We start from the raw sequence: 23,570 nt of genomic DNA, 5'->3' as shown, positions 1-23,570 counted from the left end.
GCTGAGCTGTTCGTGGGATTTAATATAAAGTAATTAAAATCTAAAAACTGAAACTTGACCCCGTACCCCTTCCAAGTGAACACATGAGTGACTTCTGACGCAGCCCCAGGCCCTGGGCCCGGAAAACACCGTTTTGGAAAAATCACTTCCTAGGAGACCGTCACTGTAATCCATCGTTCTTCATTAGCTTTTAGAAAAAGCCACACATTCAAAAAGTAAGTTTATTGGCTTGATGTAATTAGGTCAATGAAACCCTATCTTAACCTCAGGATTTCTCATAGTGCAATGTATGAACGTGACAGATTCATCTGTATTAAGACAGATAAATGCCCAATTAAGCTGGGCTTTGAATCTGAGTTTATAGTTCATGCTCTTCACGGCTTTGCCACACTCCTCATTTTAAAGGATGTACTTAATTAAAAAGCAAGAAGTCCACACCTGAGCTGTGAGCTGGTCCATAAACAGCCCTAGGTTTTTACTGATAGGGTATTACTCTATCATTCAAATTCTTTAGGTACTGATCTGGTTTGGGGTTTTTTTTTAATGTATTAAAAGTTAAATTATATCATGCATTAACATTCTACCCAATTTATGTTTCAGAGGGAATAATGAGTTTCAGGATTCCTTGATTTGTATAAAGTGAAAATTAAATCAAATGATCCAAGTATCCCAAAGCACATTTCTGGATGCAAGCTACCTTGAGGAAGTTTACACTTGGTCACAGCTAAACGTATTTGTGTAGCCACTCAAGTAAATTTCTTCTTGCCTCGTCAATATAGGGCTTGTCCTCCGCTGAGCAATCTTCTCTCTTTCGATGCACGAAGCCATGGGTTTGCCCAGAAAACGTTTTAATTTGATATTCCACTTTGCAGTGTTTTTTCAACTTCTGGGTCAGTAAAGAGACCTGATGATGCAAAAAGATTTCACGATAGTATGATTTTAAAAATCTAGCCATATTTTCCATTCTCCAAATCCTCTCTGAATGCTCGTAAAAGAAACTGAACGTCAGTGCCTTAAGTTCTGTAGCTATTATGAATTTTTTACTTTTGATTCTATACGTAACACAGTCCTTACCTCTGGCAAAGGAGACGATTCCGAGCAATATAAAAATGATACAATATCAGTTCTTTGAAACTATATTAATATCTTTTGTATATCATTCAATATATAACAAAATATTCAATATATTCAAGTATAAATTATTTTACATTTGTATTAATATGTATTAGTTATGAATAACAACAATAATTTCTAAATGACTGCTTTTGAACTAGTTTTCTTCTGCTTTTTTCTTATCATCAACATACTGGGTTTAACACACCCTTTTTTTTTTTAAAGTAAACTCTATCCCCAACCTGGGGCTCAAACTCATAACCCCAAGGTCAAGAGTTGCAAGCTCCATGGACTGAGCTCATTAAAGACCCATGTCTTTAATGACACACACCTTATCTTAACTCATGGGTTACACACGGGAGGACGGGGAGGCAGGGCCGGCTTCGATGCCCAGTAAACAGACCACACCAGGAACACTTTTGGGGGATTACAGTCCGTAAGTCCCCAATAACACCTACCTTTAAAACTTTTTTTAAGGGGCGCCTGGGTGGCTCAGTCGTTAAGTGTCTGCCTTCGGATCAGGTCATGATCCCAGGGTCCTGGGATCGAGCCCCGCATCGGGCTCCCTGCTTGGCAGGAAGCCTGCTTCTCCCTCTCCCTCTCCCCCCTGCTTGTGTTCCCTCTCTCGCTGTGTCTCTCTCTGTCAAATAAATAAATAAAAAATCTTAAAAAAATAAAAATAAAAATAAAAAAATAAAACTTTTTTTAAGATTTTGGGCGCCTGGGTGGCTCAGTCGGTTAAGCGACTGCCTTCGGCTCAGGTCATGATCCTGGAGTCCCTGGATCGAGTCCCGCATCGGTCTCCCTGCTCGGCAGGGAGCCTGCTTCTCCCTCTGACCCTCCCCCCGTCTCATGTGCTCTCTGTCTCTCTCATTCTGTCTCAAATAAATAAAATCTTTAAAAAAAAAAAAATTTTTTTAAGATTTTATTTATTTGAGAGAGAGAGCACAAGCAGAGGGAGCATTAGAGGGAGAGGAAGAAGCAGGCTCCCCACTGAGCAGGGAGCCTGACGCGGGGCTCAATCCCAGGACCCTGGGATCATGACCTGAGCCGAAGGCAGACACTTAACCAACTGAGCTACCCAGGCGCCCGGTCACCTTTAAAAGTTTAATATTGAAAAATATTTGGAGCAACACATGAACCCTTTGGGACATTTTCCCTGAAAGGTCAAATCATGTTATTAAACACAGAAATGAGAAGAGGAGGGGGACCTGGGTGGCTCAGTCGGTTAAGCATCAGACTCTTGATTTCGGTTCAGGTCATGATCTCATGGTCATGAGATCAAGCCCCAGGTCCCGCTCAGTGCTCAGCAGGCAGTCATCTTAAGGATTCTCTCTCCCTCTCCCTCTGCCCCTCCACCCACTCACCAGCACGCACTCTCTCTAAATAAATAAATCTTAAAAAAAAAAAAAAAAGAGGAAAGATGCCAACTTACTTGTTCAAGAGGAATCACAGCATCATTTTCGGCAAAAATGAACAACGTGGGGTTCTTTAAACTGTGCACATCTTCAGAGTCCTTGACGATGCCTGGAAGATGGGCATAGACACACAGGGCAGGATTTCCATGCGTGGGCCTCAGAAATCTCTGTGGGTTTGGTTTGATTTTTCAGAGTAAAATACGTGCTTCGGGGGAGCAGTTTATTCCTTTCTAGCAATTCCACAGAAGTGGCCTGGCCTGTAAAATTAGTCTCAAAGAGCAACTTACCTAGTCAGGCCCCTGCTGTCCACTTCGGTAGGAGTCAGGCCAGAAATAATGGAATTAGACCTTGCGGTCTGCTTGGCCGCACACAGACGGGAGTAGCCTGAAACCCGCTCCCGTGTGTGACATGCCTTCATTTACAAACAGTGACAAACTTTCAAATCTGGAGCACCTGGCCCCTACCACTCTAGAAGTCTGGGGTTTGGCTGTAGGGGAAGAGATGGCTCAACCCGAATACCAGGACAAGTGGGGATTTATGGCCAAGGAGCAGGGTGTGAGGCAGTGGGTGGAAAATTACTAAGAGGAAACATCAGCATAGGACGGATTCTGGCCAGAGGACATGATAGGATTCTTGCTGACAAGATACAGGGGGGCAGGGGGGCACAGGGTGAGGAATTTGGCCAGACATCCAAAGTGGGGGATTTTCACTGAACTGCCCCAGTGGGCCAAGGACAGAGCCCAGTCGGGGCCTCCTCAGAAAGAGGACTCACAGAGGAGCCTGGCTCAGGTGTGGTCAGGGACAGGGTCCAAGTCAGTAGGAAGAAGAAAATAATGGCCATCTCCTGCTTCTTCCACGTCCTGTGGGCAGCACAACAAGGCTAAGTAGCCCAAAGAGCCTCCCCTCACCTGTAACCCCTCCCTAGAAGGCAGGGAGCCACAGGAAGGATGGCCACGCTCCCTGGCCCACTCTGTTAAGGCCACGTGGCGTGGCTGGACTGCGGTTTGATGGCCCCAGTCCTGTTATGCTCGTCAGCTCACGCAGTGTGCAACAGCGGCCAGAAGGGGGAGCTCGCGAGGCGCCCACGCAGGAGAGCCTTCTGCTGCTTCACTCAAGGGGACAGTCAGCCTCCCTGTGCCCAACAGCAACGGACAACTTAGTAACTTTGGTGTAAGTTAGTATTTAAAGGATTTTTTTAATGCTAAAAGTAAGCAAAAACACCACATCGAGAAACCATTAATCCAAATAGGAATCCTTAGTATAACGGTACATCCTATCATGAAAGAAAGCCAAACTTCCTTCTGTGTCTTTTCTTTTTTTTAACATTTTTATGGTCTGCTTCTCTATCGTGAACTTAGTATGCCATGTCTCATACACATGTGTTCTTATTTCATTGCTATGATACCTGTGGTCTGTTCGGCTAAAATGTTTCCTTTTTTTTCCTTCCTTCTTTATACATATATTGTGTGTGTGTGCATGCAGTTGAAAATAACTCATATCTTGGGAAAATAGGTTCACAGGCGTTCCTCGTAAAGAACAGTGCTCGATATTAACCATGCTCACAGAAATAAATGTTGTCCGCTTCACCCTACGTGAAGAAATCGAGCCCTCAGGTTAGGTGACTCTCCCAACAGCACACTGTGGGGACCAGGACTCCTCGATCCCAGTGACATCCTCTGGTTACTACATTACGAACTTGCACCTTACAATACTTTCAGATTTGTAAAGCCAAGTTCCTCATCTCTGCACAACTGGGCTGTGTATTGCTCCCGGAACAGCTAGCTTGGAAGAGGCTTGTGGCTGTCACTCGAGCACTCCTCCTATTTCCACTGTGTAAAATATGCAAGGCAGATTTACCGTAGACGGACACCCCTGCCCTGAATTCCGGGTACTTCATCATCACGTGATGGACGGCCACTCCACCCCAGCAGAATCCCACGGCGCCAATTTTCTGGGCATGACACTGCTGTTTCAGATACTTCAAGACAGCATCTACCTCCCTAGAACAGAGTTATTCAAGAATCAACAGATACAGATCACTTATATATGGAATCTAAGCAGCCAACCTCCGAGAAAACAGAGAGTAGAGGGGTTCCCAGGGGTGGGACATGAGGAAATGGGGAAATATTGGACACAAGGCACAAACTTCCAGTTATGAGATTAACGAGTTTGGGGTTATAATGTGCAACTGGGAGACTACAGTTAATAATACTGTATCCTATCCTTGGAGGTTGCTAAGAGGGCCAACCTTAAGTGTTCTCACCACCAAAAAGAAAGAGTAACTATGTGACAGGATAGAGGTGTTAGCTAAAGCTATGCTGGCAATACATAAACGGGTTAAATCAACACAGTGTACACCTTAAACTTACAAAACATTATGTGTCAACTGTATCTCAATAAAGCGGGGGAGGGGGCGGCGGGCAAAGAAACAATCAAGAGGTACTTTGCGAGCCCCCCCCCCCCCAGGAGTGCGCTGGACAGCAAGTGCTATGCCGATGGACGGTAATGGGGCTTCAGCAGCAGCTCTTCCTCGAGGCTCTGAGATTCTTACTGTTGGAGCTCTGCCCTCACCACGTGCTGCCGGAGTGATGCACATCTCCCCACAGGTCTCTCCACCAAGCACAGCCTCCTCCAACCACCCGACAGAGCTGCGGGCAGGCTCTTTGCAAACCACAAATCACACCAGCTCACATCCCAGCTGAAAGCTGAGCCCCTGGCCTTCCACAGCCTCCGAATAAAGGCCAAAGGCCAAAGCACAGCTCCTAATATCTGATCCCAAGATCCACCACCACCACCCCCCCCGAGCACCCCAGCCTGCTCTCCTCTGACAAACACCAGCCCCACTGGGCAGCTCCCCAAACTCTCTGACTTGGCACATTCACTCCCGCAGCTAACATCCCAACTCTGGAAGGCCTGTCTCCTCCTGTGCCCAAAGAGCAGAGCGGGACTTGGAAAGCCTCCAGCACGATGTAAGCCAGGAGAGCACCAAGAACAGTGGCCCTGTCTTTGCAAATGGTTCATTTGCAAATTGCTTGTCTGGAACTCAGTGCACTTTCAACTAGAAGCAAAACACCCAAATGGAGGTAGGGAAGCAAGGCCAGCCAGAACGTTCTGTTTGATCGGATAAGGAAGAAATGCTGTTGACGATTTAAGAAAGTAAAAGAAAGCCATTCTATTGCACTCCCTTTCCCTTTTGATCATAGCATATCCTTGAGCACATTTAAATATATGTATCCTACCACTGCGTACAAAGCAGTTATATTCATCATGTGAGCAGTAATTAAGTAATTCTGCAAAATAACATGGAAAGAGCAATAGTTCTTGACATTTGGGGTTTTAAATTTTCCTCGAATGCTTTGATCTTAAGAATAACTGCCTTAATTGGAGGGGACAAGAAGGAAGAGACCATTTCTATAAAAATACTTTAACTCGAGTGAACATGTCTTTGCTGGTGTTGCTCTGAATGCATTCCCCACTTTTCTGGGAGCACCAGGGTTTAGCTTTGGATGGACCTCTCCTCCCACCCCCCAATGCTTGGTTCATATACCTTGGGAGATTCTGCCCTAGATTCCAGGAGTGAAGTGTGTGGCTCAGGCTGACCATCAGAGCATAGCAATCTTCTGGCCACAATGACTGATTCAAGGGTGGACCTGTGACTGAGCCATAACTATCAGGGCAAAGTGGGAATTTTGCTGGCTTGCTGGAAAAGGGACCACTGGAAGGCTGGAGCTGCTGCAGCCATCTTGTCACCCAGAGGCAAAAGCTGCCTGAGAATGGAGCCAGTGTACAGACAATGAGGTAGAGAAATGTTGGAAGGCAAGTCCTGGAGATAGTTTCTGCACTAGGAACCAACCCCTGCTTCAAGCCAGAAACTACCTCTTTTCAGCTCTGTAAACCAATAAATTCCATGACTGCTTAAGCAGTAAGCATTCAAGACGGATTTTCTGTTACTTACAAACAAAAAAACACTTGACCAGATACAAGGATTTCAGTCTCCTTTCAAAGTTAATGTTTCTCTCTTTTTTTGGTTTTGGTTTTTTGTTTTGTTTTGCTTTGTTTTTTGATAGAAAGAGAGCGTGCATGGGCGGGGGGGTGGGGCAGAGGAAAAGGGAGAGAGAGAGAATCTTAAGCAAGCATGGAGCCCAACATGGGGCTTGATCTCACGACCCTGAGATCATGACCTGGGCAGAAATCAAGAGTCAGACGTTTAACCGACTGGGCCACCCAGACGCCCCAGTGTTTCTGTTTTAGGTCTCATTTTTATTTGAAATGCATGGCTCTCCTCTTCCCCTCTGGAAGAGTACCGCAGGGCTGCTCCAACACCTGCCAGGGACGATCACTCTGCTTCGTGTTCACAGATGGAAGGCAGACCCACACAGCTTTTCCTCAGAAAGCAGCAAAATGTCCTATTCTCCCCAACCCCAGCCCCACACGGGAAGCTGATTTTCACATTTGCAACCCAGTCTCTGTGGTTCTCTTGTGTTTCTACTTCTAATTTTCTCTTCACTTCTTGCTTCATTTTGTTTTTCTTGGGGTTGCAGTTAAGGATGCAGGTCCCCTGGGAGGGACTTGGAAAAAGTAGGTGTGCAGGAGGGCTATCCCCAGCAATCTCGGGGCCAACGCTGAGGAAGGGGAAAGAAGGACGCAGAGCCGGGCAGGGGAGAAGCTGGTGGTGCAGTCTCCACACAGGCCTCTACCAGCTCCTCTGGGGAGCTTGGAGCTGGGGTGGCCACTGAGGGTCCCCCTGACTGAAGATGAGGAAGCCAGGCCTTCATACCCCTGCACGGAGACTCCTCAGGATGGGGCAGAGGAAGAGCAGGCAGCTGATGTCCCACGGACAGCTGATGGGCTGGCCTCCCGCCCACAAGCCCCTGAGGTGACTGCTGGTTAACACAGCCTCAGGTGCTCGGCCATGCCGGGAGCTCCCAGGGCACCCCGCAGCACAAGCCCCTGAGAGAAGGTGGCCCCAGTGAGTGTGGGGCATGAGACGGGGCTGAGGAGCCAGGCGGGCATTCGGCAGGGCCCCAGGCCCCTTTGGCCTATGGGAGGAGGTCTGCCCGGGGTCCACCAGCCCAGGGGACAGAGGGGCCAGCAGCCCTGGGGTCACCCCCGAAGGGCACTCCGGTGGAAGAAGAAAGGAACAGAAAATTCCGAGGACCATGTGGTCACAGGCAGGGGGCCACATTCTTAGCAGTTTCCCCAACCTCGGCTGGGGGAGCAGCTTATCAAACCGAAGGCTCCCATAGGGTGACAGGGAAGGAGAGTGTTCAGAAGGACAGATGGCCAAGGTGAATCAGGGCTGGTGTTGGGGGAACCTCCTTTGCCCTGGGCTCACATTTACTTGCTTGGGAGGAGCTTGGCGTCAGAGCGCACTCCTGGCCCCTTTTCCCCTCCATACTTAGCCCAGACAGAAGAGGGTGTCTGAGCGGCAGCTGAACGCTCTGTTCCTTACTTCTGGGCTGGTGGAGCTAATTTAATAAAAAGCTGAAATCCTGGGGGGATCCCCCTTTTCTTCTCACTGCTCCCTGGACCCTGTCAAGACAGCAGTCGTGGTCTGATGGGCCTGGTGTCAAGACCCGAAGTCTCTCAGTGGGGAGGTGAGGGGTCAGGTCTAGGCTTGGGGGAGGGGATGGCCCCTTGGGTTTCCAGTCAGCTGAGCAGGAATGGGGCTAGACTCTGCTCCAGCTTCTTTTCTCGGCCCATTGCCTCGACTGGTTCTGCAGCCAGGACAGGAAGGAAGGAGTGTGGACCCTATGGACGCCGAAAGCCCCCAGTGTCAAGGGAAATCGCATCACCCACAAAATCCCCTTGGCATGAGCCCCATGAAGTCTCTCAGAGAGGGAAGCAGACAAGCCTGTTGGGCGGCAGGAGCCTTGCCGGTGTCCCACCTTCCAGGCCACACACGGTGCTCAATGAAAGCCCGTTTCCTTACGCATTAGCCATGGCCATGGAAGTCCCCCCACGAAGGAGGGTGGGAGGTGTGTGAATGGTGAAGCTGCACCCACTTCTCCCTCCAGCCTCCGCTCCCCCGGGGGGCCACACATGTGTGATAACTTACTTATCGATCTTTCTGGCATCTCTTGTTTTCAACCACTCCGGGAAGGTGGACCAGTCCCCAGAAGGGTGCCACGGCTCCTGCCCTACGAAGAAGTCCGGAACGATGGTCCTGTCAAATAGGGACATTCATTGCTCTTCATTTTGGAGCTGCTGGTCTTTGCTTACATTCATTAAGAAGCTTGCTATGCTGGTGATTCTGATTCACAGGAGAAGGAAAGTGGGGACCACGAAGGCCAAGCTTGATCGCATCAAAGAGGCCACCTGGAGCCAGGCCAGACCACTTCAGATTTCACAACCGTAGGTGCGCGGCCTCCGGCAGCCCGCTTAGAGCCCAGCCTGTCTGAGATGACGAGGCAATCCGGCAGGGCACAGGATGGAGCCCCAGGGTCCCCCTCCCCCATCCCGGAGGAGCCTCATGGCTCAGCTGGCCTTTTGCATTAGCCCCAGGTCAGAGGGTCCACCTGCGTCACATGCCCAGTCACGATGACCAAGCAGTTCTCCCCAGCCTCTGCCCAGGATGCCTACAGCGCACAACCTCCTGCTCAGAGGGAAAGGTCTCATGCAGGTTCTAAAACAGGCGGCAGGGAGAAAACAAGCCAGTTCCCCGAGTCCATGTCCATCCTCCATGCCAGTCAACCCCCGGGGCTGGGTCCACACTGCGCTGGCCGGAGACTCGCTTCCTAAAATAAAGGCCATCGCCACAGATGGAGGAACCGGCTCTTCCTGCCAGGGTGGAAGGAGCCCTGGAATCTGGGTCAGAAGAATCCAAGTTCAAGTCCCAGTACCACCCCGTCTGCCCTGTGGCCTTACCAAGTCACTTTTAGCCTCATTTTCTTGGTCTGATGAACAGACAGCACCGCCCGATCTCAGAGGATTATTTTGAGGGCAAAGGGAGTTGGATACGGGGAGAGAGCTTTGTGAATCACAGGCGCCTCTGCTCATTGTTTATGTTTCGCCTCCAACTACAGGGCCCACAGTAAGACAAGGGAAGCCACAGTCCCGCGCAACCTGCCTGCTGCAGGGCAGGACTACAAGCTCCATCTTCAAGCCTCAGGGTAGTCCCAGCCTCGTGGGGTCGTTGGAAGGATGAAGGACACGTATCCCTGTGACGCCCTCTGCACGGGGTCGGGCCGAGCCACGGGGCAAGCGGGGTCGGCTACTGTGTTTATCACTGGGCTTGCCCCTAGTAAGTTACGTGGCCTCCCATTCCAGACAACATCTGGGGGCGCGAAAAAGTGAAAACTCAAGAGCAAATCCTCTTTTGAGTCTGCACTAACGCCGAGTCACGCGACAGGGGCATGCTACCTTCAAATCGACTTCTTTTGTAGGAAAACGAGGCAGGTGCACACTGGGATTTGCAGCTTTTTGAGAAAACAAAGAAAAGTGGGGTGTGCCACGCTCAGGGCTGGGGGGGTCGTAGGCGGTCTGAGGCTGGAGGGAAAGAATGGCTGACACTCTGCCAGACCTGGTGTGGTGGGGAGCAGGCGTGTTCTCGACACTCGATCCGGCAAAGGCCGAACCTTGCAGAGGTGAGTGAGGTCTCACGGCGCCGTTCTGGAACCCCTGGGAACTCGGACAGGACCATGATCGCTTGTGTTTAGCGTGTGTTTAGCCCAGGCTAACCAAGGGCACCCTGCCTGTGAAACCTGACCCGGGCTGAGATGTGCCGAGGGCCGAGGAGCAGATCCATTTCAGAGCTGGCGAGGTCTGCCCCAGGCGTCCTCTACCTGTGTCCGGGCAGGCCCCACATCGGGAAATCACTCTCTCCGAGTCCGATGGGTCTACAGGCCCAGACAGTGCGAGGAGGAGCCGACGCCCCGGGGCTGGGCTGGGAGCAGTGGCTGCCTCCCGACACCAGCTGGTATCTAGGCTCACGCGACATTCCCCATTTATCTGCCCCCAGTGAGATGAGGAAGTAGGTAACCTAACTTAGAATGCAGGTGGGGCTTTTTGGGTTTTGTTTTGTTTTCCCTGAGGGGAACAAGAGACCACAGAAATCTCCATGAATTTAAGGAAAGTGACAGAACTTCATACATACGTGTATCCATTGCCTGCGATCATGTCAGCCATGTATCTGGTATTGGGCAGCTGCCAGCCAAATATATCTTGAATGACGATCACAGCCTTGCCTGTGTCGAAGGGGGGCTTGGTGACGTAAGCCTGGATGTGCTCGACTTGAACTTCGCGCCCCATCCCTCCATACTCTATCTTGTGGCCAATGTCACATGGACAAGGATGAGCCTCGTTAGCCATTGGAGAGATCGAAGCTGGGCTACAGAGAGAGAAACATGCATTATATTCTGAATGGTGCAAATCCAAAGATTATACACAGTAGGTAAACTAAAATCAAGAGGATAGAAAAGAATTCATTTTAATTATACTCACTGTGTGTTCATGGAGGAAATCGCTGGTAACTTGTGATTCTGAGTGGGGCTAATAGGAATCCATTCCCACTACCAAACACTAGAAATACCGGAGTGAACGTAACCAACAGATAAAAATTAAAATGGTGGAGCTCATAAAGGGAACAATCCCCAGCTAGGATTGGAAAGGACACTTGAAGCCAGGGTCACGGTGGCATGAGCAGATACAGAAGGAGCCCAGCGATGCTGGGGAGCAGGCTAGACCCAGGAACAAGCACTAATAGCCCCCATGAGATGGGGATTTGTGACCGAGACCCCAGGCAGTGTCGGAACCCCCAAAGGTTTATATTTAGTGGGGAAAATAAAAACAAAAAACAACAATAAAAGAAAAAAAAAAGAAAACTCTACCAACAAGGACTAGGACCATGGTTAGAAAGCCCAGGGAGGAAAAAAAGAAACCAATCCTCCAAAATGTCCACTCTCCTCTCAAAGTAGGAATACCTAGAAGGTGAAATTAACCAAACAATTGACCCTGGGCAGCAAAATCCCTGGGCACCTGGCAGAAGCAAATGCAAACCTACTTAGAGCAAGACTTTCACACCCCAGGACAAAAGACACTACCCCCTGAAGAGGGGAAAGCCCAAGGGTAGCTGGGGCCTGGACAAAATGTGCAGGGATGCTGGCAGATGGCTCATGGGGGGTATCAGGCAAAGAGGAGTCAGTGACGATGAGGGTTTCTTGCCCGAGGATGAGAGTTTTTTGCCCGAGCAACTGGAAAATGATAGCGTGTCTTTAAATGAGAAGTGGGAGACATGGGAAGAACAGATTGGAGGAGATCGGGTCTTAAATGTGGGGCGGTAAGTCTGAAACATCTGTCGGACAGGCTGAGCGGACAGCTCATAACAAGTTCAGGGCAGGGCGCCTGGGTGGCTCAGTTGGTTAAGCGACTGCCTTCGGCTCAGGTCATGATCCTGGAGTCCTGGGATCGAGTCCCACATCGGGCTCCTTGCTAGGCGGGGAGTCTGCTTCTCCCTCTGCCCTTCCCCCCTCTCATGCTCTCTCTCTCTCTAATAAATAAATAAATAAATCTTAAAAAAAACAAGTTCAGGGCAGGGGTCCAAGCTGAAACTACAAACTTGAGAAAAGTCAGCAATATACAGCCGAGCCTCTTTTTTTTTTTTTTGCAGATTCCATACACGTGAACTTGCCCAGTTGCAAAATTTACTTGCAACTCCAAAATCGGTACTTGCTGTGCTTTCGCCACCATCCACAGACTTCCACAGAGCAGTGACAGATCTGAGTCACTGACACGCACGGTCGAACAAGGCGACGCTCTGCCTTCTCATTCAGCTCCCACTGCAAACAAGCATCCTTTTCACTTTCTGTTGAGTCCCACATCTTCTGCATTTTTGTGCTTTTTGGCTGGCGATTTCGTTGTTTACGAATGGACTCCATGCACAGTGCCGAAGGGCTGTCTAGTGATCCTAAGAGCATGATGTGCCTCCAAAAACCACACGTATAGTAGACAAGCCTGGCTCAGGCGTGCGTGACAGCCGCTGATGGTGGGTTCAACGTTAATGAATCAACTCTACATTAAATAAGGCGTCTCTACACAGAGACACACATAAAACGGGGTGACGCACTGACCAACTGACAGAACTGTGACCGGAGGCTCGGAGCAGTGGTTCAGGATTTGCTCGTCCGCTGTCCATGTGATTTATCGACCACGACTATGGTTGGCCCTTGAGCAACACGCGTTTTATCTGCATGGGTCCACTTACACATGGATTTGTTTCCATAAATACAGTCCATGACTGTGAATGTATTTTCTCTTTTTTGTAACTGTCTTAGCATTTTCTTTTCTCTAGCTTACTTCATTGTAGGAATACAGTATATAATATGTATAACACGCAAAATATGTGTCAATCATCTGTTTATGTTACTGGCAAGGCTGCCAGTCAACAGTAGGCTATTAAGAGTGACATTTTTGAGGAGTCAAAAGTGATACAGATTTCTGACCGCACGGAGGTCAGCGCCCCTAACCCCCATGTTGTTCAACTATGCTGTAAATAATGAGAATTTAAAACCTTGAGAATGAATGACATCATGAAAGGAATGACAGTAGATAAAGAAGAGAAGGATCTGGAAGACTGAGCCCCGGGGCCTTCACCATTAAGGGCTTTGGGGAGGCGAGAAGAAACAGAGAGTGAGTCTGAGAAGAAACAGCAAGCAAGAGGGGAGGAACCCCCAGTCATGGGCCTGGAGCCACGTGAAGACAGGGTTTCAAGGAGGTAGAGTGTAGACCGAGACATTCTGCAAGAAGCCCTGAGAGACGCAGAGGGTTGGCCACAGGGCTGAGCAACGGGACGTCAGGGTGACCTCCACAAGAACAGGTCTGGAGGACCAGGGTGGGCAAGACAGCAGCAGGCTGGAGAGAGTGACAGGAGAGAATCAGACCGAGTGAACACGGAAGCTCTTCAAGGATTTTGCCAGAAACTAGAGCAAAGAGAGTGAGCAGAAGATGGAGGGAAGACAGGGCAACAAGTCTTTTTATTTATTTATTTTTTAAGATTTTATGTACATATTTGAAAGAGAGAGAGAATGCACGAGCAGGGGCGAGGGACAGAGGGAGAGGGAGAAGCAGGCTCCCCCCCCGAGCAGGGAGCCCGATGCGGGGCTTGATCCTAGAACCCTGGGATCATGACCTGAGCCGAAGGCAGCGGCTTAACCAACTGGGCCACCCAGGCGCCCCTCTTTTTATTTTTTAATGGAAGAAATCTCAGCACATTTGTATGGGAATGAGACTGGTACCTCACAGAGGAAAACAAAGCAAAACCAACCCAAACCGACGGTTCGAGGGGCACAGGGGAATCGAGGGGCACAGCTAGGTGGGAAGGGACGGGGTTGCACAGGGAGAAGGTCACCTTCCCTAAAGCAAGGATGGGTCCTCCACGGTCCCAGGAGGGAAGGCAGAAGGGTGGGTGACGTCGGGCAGGAGGCTGTGGATGCTCCCTACTTGCATCTGCTCAGAGAACTGAGAGCAGAGCCAACAGTGAGGGTGAGAGCAGGGGGGAGGTCGGAAGGGACAGGACAAGTGGGAAAATGAAGGACCAAGGAAATGTACATGGTCCCTGAGGCTGTGTCCCTCCAGCCACGTCCAGCAGCAGGATGGTGGTTTGAAGCCGGCAGATAAATGCACCAGAACAGGACCAGGCTCTGGAGGGTTTTATGGGGGCAGGAGGGCACGGTGGATCTGTGGCAGGAGGACAGAATGGCCAATAAAGGGGATAAGATACGACACTGAGCGACCCAGGAGAGCAGACAGATCCCAGTGGATCCCCACCTACCGTTGTGCAGCCCTGCCAGGTGGTGAGAAACCTGAGGAGGAAAGCAAAAGGAATCTGTTAGAAGAAAACAGAGAATACCATTTTCCTGAATCTTGGCATAAAGCAGCATTTCTTACACTAGACCCAAAAAACACAAACCACGAAGACAAGGATTAATAAATCTCATTAAGTATGTATTAGTCTGCTCGAGCTTCCGTAACAGAATAGCACAGGCTGGGCAGCTAACATGACAGAAATGTATTGCTCCCAGTTCTGGAGGCTGGAAGTCCCAGATCGGGATGCCCACAAGGTCCGGTGGTGACGGGGACTCTCCCCCTCACTTGCAAACAGCTGCCTTCTCGCTGTGTCCTCACACGACACACACAGAGAGAACAAGCTTTCTGGCCTCTTCTTGTAAGAGCGCTAATCCCATCCTGGGTCCCACCCTCACAACCTCATCTAAACCTAATCACCAATGGTCCCACCTCCAAATACCATCACGCTGGGGGTTACGGCTTCCACACATGAACTTTGGGGGGGGACACAAGTCCGTCCACAGCAGGAATCAACTGTAAAAACCACTTGTAAGACAACTGGGGGAAATTGAACTGACTGGATATTTGATGGTATTGAGAAATTACTGTAATGGTAGAGGGGGGATAATACTATTACAGTGATGGTTGTGTGTGTGTGTGTGTGTGTGTGTGTGTATACAATCCTTACCTTTTATGGCTACATGCTGATGTATATACAGATAAAACAACTACATGTCTGGGATTTGCTCCAAAATAGCACAGGGGGTGGTGGAGGTGGGGAAGAGTTATTATTATTCAAGATACCATTCTCAAAGCAGATTTAGTATCTAGATAAGATATAGGGAGAATTCTTGGGGCGCCTGGGTGGCTCAGTCAGTGAAGCATCTGCCTTCAGCTCAGGTCATGATCTGAGGGTCCTGGGATTGAGCCCTGTGTCAGGCTCCTTGCTCAGTGGGGAGTCTGCTTCTCCCTCTCCCTCTGACCCTCCCCACTGCTCTTGCTCTCTCGTGTGCGAGTTCTCTTTCTAACAAATTAATAAAATCTTCTTAAAAAAATTTAAAAAACAAAAAATTCTTATAAATCAACAAGAAAAAGACAACTCAAGGGGCGCCTGGGTGGCTCAGTCGTTAAGCGTCTGCCTTCGGCTCAGGTCATGATCCCAGGGTCCTAGGATCGAGCCCCGCATCGGGCTCCCTGCTCAGCGGGAAGCCTGCTTCTCCCTCTCCCACTCCCCCTGCTTGTGTTTCCTCTCTCACTGTGTCTCTCTCTGTCAAATAAATAAAATCTTTAAAAAAAAAAAAGAAAAAGACAACTCAAGAGAAAAATGCTCCAAAGATAAGAACAGGCAACTCACAAAAAGGTACGGCTGAATGGCACATAGACTTATGAAAAGATATTCAACCTCACTGGTATTTAAGAAATTGTACTATTTTGTACGTGACACAGATACTATTTTGCATCTTGCAGACTGGCAAACGTCTGTTTGCACCAAGAGTCGGTGCCCACGCAGGGAATAGGGAGGGAATGTGAGCTGATACAAACTCTGGAAAGTAGTCTGACAAGGTCTAGCAAAGTCAAAGATGCAGAAACCCTGCAACCCAGAAATCCCACAGGTGGGTGTATTCCCCAGAAAAATTTACACCTCTGTGTGTGTGTGTGTGTGCGTGCACACTCATGCACATATGTGGTAAATGTGGAAGGGGTGCTTTTGGTGGCACAGACATGATGACAGTAACTGGAACCAATCTGACTTTCAGGAGGGGCACAGGATAAATTGTGATGTATTAATTGTTGTGGGTTGACCTGTGTCCCCCAAAAAGACATGTTCAAGTCCTAACTCCCAGAACCTATGAAGGTGCCCTTATTTGGAAATAGGATCTTGCAGAGGTAATCAAGTTAAGATGAGGTGCCTGGCTGGCTCCGTCAGTTAAGCATCGGACCCTCGATTTCGGCTCAGGTCATAATCTCGAGGTTGTGAGATCCAGCCCCACACTGGACTCCGCGCTCAGCGGGAAGTCTACTCGAGATGCTCTCCCTGTCCTTCTGACCCTCCCCCCCTCAAATAAATAAATAAATCTTAAAAAAAAAAAAAGTTAAGATGAGGTCATACTGGATTAGGGTGGCCACTAGCCCAATAACTAGTATCCTTATAAGAAGAGGGAAATTTAGATACAGAGACACACAGGGAAGAAAGCCATGTGAAGACATAGGCAGAGATTGGAGTGAGGCTCCTACAAGCCAAGGAACACCAGGGACTGCCAGCAACCATCAGAAACGAGGAGAGAAGCAAGGAAGGATTCCCCTCTGTAGGTTTCAGGAAAGCGGAGCCCTGCTGACACCTTCATTTCGGACTTCTGGCCCCCAGAACTGTGAGAATACATTTCTGTGGTCTTTAGTCACCCAGCTGGGGCATATTTGTTACAGCAGACACACGAAACAAATACATGCATAAACAAACTACAAGTACACTTCCCAACACGATAAATCTTAGAAACATAATGCTATTTAAAAATTCAATGGCCTTTTTGATGCTAAGTAAATACTAAAAAGAAAAATAATGCTTCTTTTACTAATAAATATACTGTAGTAAAAGTAGAACGCACAGGAATAAACACACCACCATTAGCCAGTGGTTACTGGCGAGGGAGGGAGGGTGGAGACTGCTGGCTTTAACTGCATTTGTTACATTTTATTTCCTAAGAAGGTTTTGACTAAGGACAAAAGGTTCACATTTTTTAAGCCCCGGTCACGTGAATATGGGTGGCTGTTATATTATTTCCTGTACCTTCCAGAATATTTTAGAAAGAAAATAACCAAGTTTTAAAGAAACACAAATTAAGAGCTAGTCATTTGCTCAAAGAAAATTTGAAACGATTCCTCATGGTTTTGTTTTCACAAGCTCAGTTATAAAACTATTATTAGTAAGAGAAGTCACAACAATCCAGCACCAACAGCGGCAAACTTTATGTCCAATGCACTATTTGTGGACAGCCGATTCCTTAGGCTAGGTTCTTCTTTTTTTAATTTAAATTCTGTTTAGTTGACATACGGTTCAGCATCGGTTTCAGGAGTAGAGACCAGTGGTTCATCATTTATATGTAACACCCAGTGCTCATCACAACAAGTGCCCTCCTTAATGCCCATCCCCCATCTATCCCATCCCCCACCCACCTCCCTCCATCAACTCTCAGTTTGTTCTCCACAGTTAAGAGTCTCTCATGATTTGTTTCCCTCTCTCTCTTTCCCCCTCCCAAATATTCACGTTTTGTTTCTTAAAATTCCACATATGAGTGAAATCATATGGTATTTGTCTTTCTCTGATTAATTTATTTCACTTAGCGTAATACACTCTATCTAGCTCCCTCCATGTCATTGCAAATGACAAGATTTCATTCCTTTTGATGGCTGAGTACTATTCACACACACACATACACCACTTCTTTATCCATTCATCAGTTGATGGACACTTGAACTGTTTCCATAGTTCGGCTATTGTTGATAATGCTGCTACAAACATTGGGGTGCACGTACTCCTTTGAATGTGTATTTTAGAATCCTTTGAGTAAATACCTAGTAGTGCAGTTGCTGGATCATAGGGCAGTTCTATTTTTAACTTTTTGAAGAACTGCCACACTGTTTTCCAGAGTAGCTGTACCAGCTTGCATTCCCACCAACAGTGTAAGAGGGTTCCCCTTTCTCTGCATCCTCGCCAACACCTGTTGTCTCCTGTGTTGTTAATTTTAGCCACTCTGACAGGTGTGAGGTGCTATCTCATCGTGGTTTTGATTTGTATTTCCCGGAGGATGAGTGGTGTTGAGCATCTTTTCATGTGTCTGTTAGCCATCTGGATGTCTTCTTTGGAAAAATGTCTATTTATGTCTTCTGCTCCTTTCTTAACTGGATTGTTTTTAAGGTGTTAAGTTCTTCATAGATTTTGGATACTAACCCTTAATCGGATATGTCACTTGCAAATATCTTCTCCCATTCCGTAGGCTGCCTTTTAGTTTTGTTGACTGTTTCCTTCTCTGTGCAGAAGCTTTTTATCTTGATGAAGTTCCCATAGTTCATTTTTGCTTTTGTTTCCCTTGCCCCCGTTGACATGTCTAGTAAGAAATTGCTACAGCCAAGGTCAAAGAGGTTGCTGCCTGGGTTCTCCTCTAGGATTTTGATGGTTTCCTGTCTCACATTTAGGTCTTTCATCCATTTCGAATTTATTTTTGTGTATGGTGTAAGAAAATGGTCCAGTTTCACTCTTCTGCATGTTGCTGTCCAGTTTTCCCAGCACCATCTGTTGAAGAGTCTGTCTTTTTTCCATTGGATGTTCTTTCCTGCTTTGCCGAAGATTAATTGACCATATAGTTGTGGGTCCATTTCTGGGTTCTTTATTCTGTTCCGTTGATCTATTTCATCTATGTGTCTGGTTTTGTGCCAGTACCATACTGTCTTGATGATTACAGCTTTGTAATAAAGCTTGAAGTCTGGAATCATGATGCCCCCAGTTTTGCTTTTCTTTTTCAGGATTGCTTTGGCTATTTGTGGTTCCACACAAATTTTAGGACTGTTTGTTCTAGCTCTAGAAAAAATGCTGGTGGTATTTTTATAAGGATTGCCTTAAATGTGTAGATTGCTTTGGGTAATATAGACATTTTAATAATGTTTGTTCTTCCAGTCCAAGAGCATGGAATGTTTTTCCATTTCTTTAAGTCCTCTTCCATTTCTTTCGTAAGTATTTTATAATTTTCAGGGTATAGATCTTTTACCTCTTTGGTTAAGTTTATTCTTAGGTATCTTATAGGTTTGGTGAAGTTGTGAATGGGATCGATTCCTTGATTTCGGTTTCTGTTGGTTCATTATTGGTGTATAGGAATGCAACAGATTTCTGTTCATCGATTTTATATCCTGCGATGTTGCTGAATTCATGTATCAGTTCTAGCAATTTTTTGGTAGACTCTTTCGGGTTTTCTATGTAGAATATCATGTCATCTACATATAATGAAAATTTCGACTTCTTCCTTGCCAATCTGAATGTCCTTAGGCTGATTTCTTACCTGACTTGTCCTATGGGGTTGCAGAGACCACAAAATATCCTGGCCATTCCAAAGCAACCTTGAACCTGAATCTTTTTACTTTATCTTCAATTGATACCCGCTTTTCAGAAGGAATGTTTATGGCCAGGAGAGCCACCATCTGGACTGTTCTGCACAAGGGGGCAGTGCCCAGGACAGCCTGGGTGTGGAAGGCTGGACTCCAGCCAAACCCATCTGTGGCAAAGCATTGCAGTGGGTGTTCTAGGCCAAGGCCACAGGGTGGGCAGACATTTTCCAGGGACTACACCCCCCCTGAGGCTCGGGGAAAGAGCCTCGGGGAACACACCCACGCAGCTCTACTGACAAGGAGACATACAATTTCTGTACATCACTTTCAGGATTTTAGCTTTGCCCCGCCCCTCCCCCAAATGGCACATTTGTTAAAGGAGAATTTTCAGAAAAAAGTAAAGCCATGACTCTCATGAGATTTTTTTTTAAATGAACACATTAAGGATTTTATTTTACTTATATAATAGGAGGGAATGAGGCGGCTGTGACAACTGATTTGAAGGAAGAAGGAAAGAGCACAAACGTATACGGAGTAAAGGCATGTTGAGATTGCAAAAGGAGAGAAAACAGATTTTTCCACAGGTGGGAGGAAGCCAATTGGTTCTCCACCAGACGGGACAGAATTCACTAACTTACTGGTTACCAGCGACTTACAAAGAGTTGCGGTGGTGCCAAGACAACGACTGGGACCAGAATCGGAGGACCCAGAAGGGTGTGCCACCGATAACAGAGGCTCTCCCAAAAACCATGAAGTTTCTTCTGCGTGACATTCATTATGAGGTCGGTCACAGTGAGCAAAAGGTTTCCTCCTATTGGGGGAAACCATAGGGATGGGACTGTGGGTGTGACGTGTACAGTGGGGGCCTCATAAAATGTGTCAAGAAGGACTTTTCTGGGGCGCCCGGCTGGCTCGGTCGGTAGAGCATGCAACTCTTGATCTCAGGGTTGTGAGTTTGAGCCCCACGTTGGGTGGAGAAATTACTTAAAATCTTTTTTAAAAAATAGAAGGGCTCTTCTGTTTCCTGGCAGGTGGGCTTGGCAGCACTCACTGGCCACCTTGAGCTCAGATCTGTGGTCTCCACTAGTGAAGCCTCTGGAAGTCAGAGCCCTCCTCATGGCACCAAGGATAACCCAGACGCGCCCCTGCACAAGAGACCTTCTTTGATGAGGCCACACTGACTAGCAGCACTAACGCTCAGGATCCGCCCATGACCTTCATGCAAGATGCCACAAAAGTGTGAATGACCTCAAAGGTCATTTTACAGTCCCTTAACCAAGACTCTTCTTCACCAAGCTCCTCTGAACTCTTCTCAAACAGACCCTGACTTCTGGGTTTCCGATGGCATCTCTGCCATGTCCAGTTCCAATAAGAATCCTGCTAAGTTAGTTTCACAGAATCTCTGACCCTCCATATCTAATCTGTTTCCCCACCCTCCACTGTCCCCCGGGTGAGGTCTGATCACACTGGCTTGTCTTCTGCAAGAACCCAGTTAGGTCGGTTCTCTAGAACTCCCATTCCCTGTGATGCTTCCTCTTAGCCATTTTCCATCCACTGACCCCCCACTCCACTCCTTGGCTCTAAATTCTCACTTTTTTTCTTTTGTTATTTGCAGAGTTGAGCCCAGTCTCTCTCACCCACTGTAAAACCCCACTTCAGTGGTCCCTACTCATATCCCGATGCTCCTGAATAAGGTCTGCTTCCATTCTTTAACAAATGCCATGACTGAATGATTTGTTCTTCAACACCCTACAGCCCTGCTTCACACACGAAATGCTTCCACAATATCACAAGCCAAGACCCATGGGGATCAGTGGTGCCTTTCTGATCTGCCAATTCCAGGGGGCTCACATGTCCTGCCCCCTCTCCTAACCTAAGCCTTCCTGAGGCATTCCTTTGCCCCATGTATCTCTATGCTTCTTGACTTTCTCTTGAACCAGTTATAACATCTGCCGGTTCCCTCTTTCGTGAATAAAATAGAATCCTTACCACGTGCTCATTTAAAAAAAAAAAATTTTTTTTTAAGTAATCTCTACACCCAACACGGGGCTCGAACTCACAGCCTCAAGGTCAAGAGTCTCATGCTCTGCCGACAGAGCCAGCCAGGTGCCCCAACACGTGCTCATTTTTATATCTGTATGAGAGTCATGATTTTACTTTTCGCTGAAAATTACCTTTTAACAACGCGACTGAACAACATTCCCATTTTCTCACTGGAAGTCAAAAAGGCGATAAATGGGTGGTAAGGCGTGGTCCCACGAGTCTGGTTTTCCTGCTTTCATACCCTCAAGGATTTAAATAACTCGGAAGTCAGACTTCCCAATGCAATGATGTTCTCCAACAGAAACAGAGAAAACAGTTTTCGACGAGCAAAGGGAACTGGCGTTGATGGGACTGTAACCAGCAACGAAGTCAAGGAATAAATTGCTAGAAGCTTCAGAGATTTGGAAACCATCAGCAAGCAAAACAAAGGCTGAAAGGTACCAGGAAGCCTTGGTGTTTTCCCCTTACTGGGTAAACACTGCAGAAACTTGCCTGGCCACTGATTTTCGATCTTGCAGCTGGGAAGGCTCAGGCCTGTACAGCCCTACTCAGCCGTCTACCGTCGACGATCCTACAAACACCAACAACTCCAGATATTTATTTGTCAGCAATCATCCTTGTACTTTCCACCGGGTACAGGCGTAGGCAGCATTAATTGGAAAGGTAGATGTGATGAGTACCCACTGGCCTGCAAGCATGCCAATCACATGGCTGCCTCTGGCCTTCTCTTAAGCTCTTCTGAGGCCTGGGTAGCCTTTCCCCAGACACCTGCGGGGCTCACTTCTGACCCCCTTATTTTAAGTGGGCTTCGAAAACAACAGGTTGTATTTTCCATCAGCAAGTAGACCTAAATCGCCTCCAACCCACATGGCTGTGTGGGTGACCTGAGCGGTCTTTCTTGGAACTCGCACCAAGTACCCAGCACCGAGGATGTCGCGACGCCTGCTCTCCAGACCCCGGAGGCATCCTAAGGAAATACTGCCAATAAAGATTTTTGAAGCCGGTGTCCATCTTATCAGTTCAGATGAAAGAATGAACACAGGAGGCCATATATATCCCAGGCACAGCCAGACCAGTCAAGGAACACATAGGCCTAGGCTCAAGGGATAAGAATGCTTGCTTAAATTTCTAACATAAGGAATACAGATATTTTCCAGATTCCAAACCTCCTGCGACGGAAAAGACCTCCAGGGCACCAGACAAAGTGGTCACCTGCTAGTATGACCTCATGGGTCTCCAATCAATGGTGTCCACCTTCTCAGGAGACCCCTTCCCCAAATTTTGCCCTTAAAAGCTCTCATTTGCAAGCCATCAGAGGATTCTGGACTTTTGAGCATTACTGCCCATTCTCCTGGGTGGCGCCACACCAATAAATCAGCTCTCTTTTTCCTCTGCAAAAGCTCGGTGTCAATTTTTATTGGCTTGCTGCATATCTGGTGGACAAACTCTCACTTGGTTCGGTTACATTTTGATGCAAATATGCTTTTTCCCACAGGTTTATATTGGTAAAAACTAGGCAACCAAAACGTCCAACTGTAGGACAATAATTACAAAGGGTATTCAATGGCATGAAAGAAAGGTTCCAGACAAATGGAAAAAATAAATACGAGCTTACGTACTACAGCTTGATTTCAACTACGTTTTTCAACAGGACAACACACCAGAGCGGGCTGGCCAGGGCTGCTTTTCTGCAGCGACAATGTACTACCGCTTTGGTAAAAGTCAGGTTTTGAAAAACGGGCTTTGATCGGCTCATGACCTGTGCCCACGGCCGACTTGCTCTACCTCCTGCAGACCCACGCGCGAGTGAGGGCGCAGCCGGGCTGCGCGCGTTCCTGGGCCCGCGCGCCGCACGTACCTGTCCGCCGCCCGAAGCCTGCGTTCTCCCCGCGCCGAGGCAGCCCGCCGAGCCCGGGGACGGTCGGGGCAGGCAGGGAGGAGGCGCTTCCCACCGGGACGGAAGTGGACGCGGTGACGGAGGGCGGCGGATCCCCGCCGGCCAGTGGCTGCCCCGGATTCCCAGCCTCCCGGGAAGGCCGGGCGGGAGGGAGGGGGGAGGGGCAGGGGAGGTCTGGAGGGCATGGGGGGAGGGGCGGGGAGGGGTGGGGAGGAGAGGCCTGG

At 48.1% G+C, this 23,570-nt stretch overlaps 1 protein-coding gene across 1 annotated transcript; it reads right to left on the bottom strand.

Annotated features, from left to right (window-relative positions):
- Nucleotides 1-170: 170 nt before the first annotated feature.
- Nucleotides 171-23,369, bottom strand: CMBL (carboxymethylenebutenolidase homolog). Its single transcript, XM_021702492.1, has 7 exons — nucleotides 23,308-23,369; nucleotides 14,299-14,329; nucleotides 10,627-10,860; nucleotides 8,590-8,697; nucleotides 4,389-4,531; nucleotides 2,549-2,640; nucleotides 171-904 (listed from the first exon to the last, which is right to left on the bottom strand). The coding sequence occupies exons 3-7, from the start codon at nucleotides 10,839-10,841 to the stop codon at nucleotides 725-727; spliced, it is 738 nt and encodes a 245-aa protein (XP_021558167.1). The 5' UTR covers nucleotides 10,842-10,860; nucleotides 14,299-14,329; nucleotides 23,308-23,369; the 3' UTR covers nucleotides 171-724.
- Between the last annotated feature and the right edge of the window lie 201 nt (nucleotides 23,370-23,570).

Source organism: Neomonachus schauinslandi, chromosome 7, assembly GCF_002201575.2.
Source record: "Neomonachus schauinslandi chromosome 7, ASM220157v2, whole genome shotgun sequence".
Classification (NCBI taxonomy): Eukaryota; Metazoa; Chordata; class Mammalia; order Carnivora; family Phocidae; genus Neomonachus; species Neomonachus schauinslandi.
This window is presented reverse-complemented; position numbering and strand designations above follow the sequence as displayed.

What these genes read in the sequence shown, in the direction of transcription:
- CMBL (XM_021702492.1), bottom strand. Translation starts at nt 10,841, where the DNA reads ATGGCTAACGAGGCTCATCCTTGTCCATGTGACATTGGCCACAAGATA. An exon ending in ATCGCAGGCAATGGATACAC is followed by an intron (nt 8,698 to 10,626) that starts GTATGTATGAAG and finishes CCTATTTGACAG; the next exon opens with GACCATCGTTCCGGACTTCT. An exon ending in GGCAGGGGTGTCCGTCTACG is followed by an intron (nt 2,641 to 4,388) that starts GTAAATCTGCCT and finishes CCCATCTTCCAG; the next exon opens with GCATCGTCAAGGACTCTGAA.